Below are 2,594 nucleotides of genomic sequence, written 5' to 3' on the forward strand. Positions count from 1 at the left end.
CATAACGTTTAAATAAAACATCGCTTTGCGTGTGGGTATATTCCGATTATTTAATTGTATGTATATGTATAATAAATGTAAAGATGTATTTCACGTATGCGAAGTATGGTTTTTGCTTTTTTTACGTAGAATTGTAATTTGTGATATATTGAAAAAAGAAAAATTGCACATTGAAAACGTCAACATCCTGTTTGTCGCAAAGTAGAACATGCACAAGCTGTAACAGAATTACAAAGTGTGCTCACTAATTGTTATTTAGTATCCTAAATGCGGCTATTTCCGAAATGGTAAATCTAAGAAGGTATCATAAGGATAAAACAATTTCAACACAATTTCGAAAACAAACTTTGTAACACGTCATATTGGAATCATCTGTAAGTCTGTTATCACGGTAATCAAATTTTTTATTGGTCCTGTTTTTATTAGTTTTTATTCAGTTTATAGATTACATATAATTATTTTAGAAAACTTTTAAGGGTATAATAAAAAATTCAAGTATTGCATATTGAGTCTCAAAGACGTGACTTTTTGAAATAAAATTATGCATTTTTAAGCGCACTTAGAAGTTCATCGGGTCAGCCGTTGTTGAGATCCGAAAATTTGAGGGCCTGTCATATACTCGCGTAAACTACACGGTCGGTCTCGCGAGCGCGTTCTAGCTACGCTTATACTTGGCGCGAGACACTACCGTGTCTCGTGATTCACTTAATTTGATAAACGTGATGTTTTCCGAAATGAACCGCTACGCGACGGTATCCAGGCAGTCCACCAGGATACCGGGTGTCTTGAAACAGTTGTAACGATATAAATCAATAAGACTTTTAAAGGCGCACTCTGTATATTTGTCTACTGTACTCTGTAGACAATGCAAGACTCTTTTCTTATGGTGTAGACTGAAAACTTTTTTAAATTCCTTGATAATATTACTAGGATTTCATTCTTATACCAAGTAGAGTTACGACGAAAAACAGCATTATCCATCCTAATGATATTAAAACGCCAATATAAACTTCAGAATCAGATATGGAAGATCCTTTGAAAATAATTCCTCTCACAGATATGCAGGGCAATGTAGTTGGCAATAGGCAACTAATCCAGTAAAGCACTTTCGGCATTCCCTCCAATGGCCAAAACGATCCTACAATTTTGTCAAATTTGTATATTAATAAAACTTTCATTAACGTAATAAAATAAATCTGCGCTGTATATTGTTGTTGTTAATGTTGTTGACTATACATATTGCTGTTGACATTTTCTTTTTGTAAAATTTTCTGTATTACTATTTACTAGGCGAACTGTTTATATATCGTTACGTACTGAAGAACTTTAATTTTAAAATTAACTTAATAAATAAATTCAAGTAAGAACTATAATTTTTGAGAAACAGAAAGATTAAAATCTCACCATTCATTAGTGCCATCGGCAAAAAACTTCCGGCTGAAGCAAAGCATACCGCATACATATTTGTGCAAAACACAGAGATAATGAAACCTAAAAATACATATTTTCTTAAGTTTTAACGACCTACACTGGCTATAGTGATTTTTGTTGACCGTATCAGACTATTAAAATTTTTATTGCGAAAAATATTACCCCAGCCAGGATTCGAACCTGGGACCTCCCTACAATCCGTGACGGGCGTCTTAGCCAGCTCGACCACCGGGGCTGTGATAATACTATTCGCAATAACAAGTATATAATTTTAAGATGTTATTTACACGTGTATTTCGACGTTTCAGAAACTGTGCGCCGATACGGATTGTCGACCGCACAATAACCTGTCGACACGCGATTTTTAGAATTTCCCTTTTCCCTTCCCTCCCCCTGATCCCATTCCCCCTAACGGAGGAAACCAAGTTTTTGGTCCTTGGTGTAATAATTAATAAATTAATAACATCAGTTGTTGGACACCATTATCTAAGGTCGATGGTGTGTTAAGAAACAAGAGTGGTAATTATATACAGGGAAAAGGGAAATTCTAAAAATCGCGTAAAACTTAAGAAAATTTGGTTTCGAGTTTCTGGCGATATATAATTACCACTCTTGTTTCTAAAAATACATTAACACAAACAATCAATGTAATTTTCATCAGTTTCTGAACCTCTGCTGTAAACTTTTCGATATACAAAAAACGAGTGGAATACTCACCGTACATCAATCCACAAAACCCGCTGAGAAACATAAGGAGGATTACAGCGAATATCGATCCTTTACATTCCAAACCCCATATAGGGAAGAATATGAGTATCAACGTAATGCTTTGGATAACTGTGATGATACTACCAACAACAATGTGAGACAGTAGAATTTCTTCTGTTCTGACCCCTATTACGTATTTATATTCACATTACTGTGATAAAATATACAAAGGCAAAGGAATAACCGTAAAGTCGATTTTGGAGTCTAATTAAAAAATTAATACCTTGGACAACGCTTCGATTCCAGACACCCTCCAATCGTTCTGTGACTATTGAGAAGCAAGAGAATGTGCTGGCTAAAAGGAAAATAAATCTGCAAAAATATATTAGAAAACTATAAGTAGTTTAGTAAATTGAGTTTATTTATCATGTTGGCTTAATTTTTGCTTACGTTGA

The 2,594-nt window shown here is 34.3% G+C and overlaps 1 protein-coding gene across 3 annotated transcripts; it reads right to left on the reverse strand.

Moving 5' to 3' along the window:
* Positions 1–651: 651 nt before the first annotated feature.
* LOC105563565 lies at positions 652–2,542 on the reverse strand. 3 transcript variants are annotated; one of them, XM_012015258.1, is made up of 5 exons: positions 2,423–2,542; positions 2,149–2,325; positions 1,405–1,491; positions 914–1,138; positions 652–784 (listed from the first exon to the last, which is right to left on the reverse strand). In XM_012015258.1, exons 2-4 carry the CDS (start codon positions 2,180–2,182, stop codon positions 927–929), a joined length of 333 nt encoding a protein of 110 aa, XP_011870648.1. In that variant the 5' UTR covers positions 2,183–2,325; positions 2,423–2,542; the 3' UTR covers positions 652–784; positions 914–926. The 3 variants fall into 3 exon arrangements, with proteins under 3 accessions (XP_011870648.1, XP_011870658.1, XP_011870638.1); XM_012015268.1 differs by lacking the exon at positions 652–784 and having other exon boundaries at positions 820–1,138; positions 2,149–2,279; XM_012015248.1 differs by lacking the exon at positions 652–784 and having other exon boundaries at positions 820–1,138; positions 2,423–2,541.
* Positions 2,543–2,594: the final 52 nt, after the last annotated feature.

This window comes from Vollenhovia emeryi, unplaced genomic scaffold (assembly GCF_000949405.1).
Source record: "Vollenhovia emeryi isolate VEMERY1.0 unplaced genomic scaffold, V.emery_V1.0 DF944330.1, whole genome shotgun sequence".
NCBI classification, from domain to species: domain Eukaryota; kingdom Metazoa; phylum Arthropoda; class Insecta; order Hymenoptera; family Formicidae; genus Vollenhovia; species Vollenhovia emeryi.

Bases quoted from the DNA above. Each gene is read 5' to 3' on its own strand.
- LOC105563565 (XM_012015258.1), bottom strand. From the start codon at position 2,182: ATGTTTCTCAGCGGGTTTTGTGGATTGATGTACG. The intron at 1,492-2,148 runs GTGAGTATTCCA...ATGTATTTTTAG, and splicing joins GTTTTGTGGATTGATGTACG to GTTTCATTATCTCTGTGTTT. The intron at 1,139-1,404 runs GTGAGATTTTAA...ACAAAATTGTAG, and splicing joins GCCGATGGCACTAATGAATG to GATCGTTTTGGCCATTGGAG.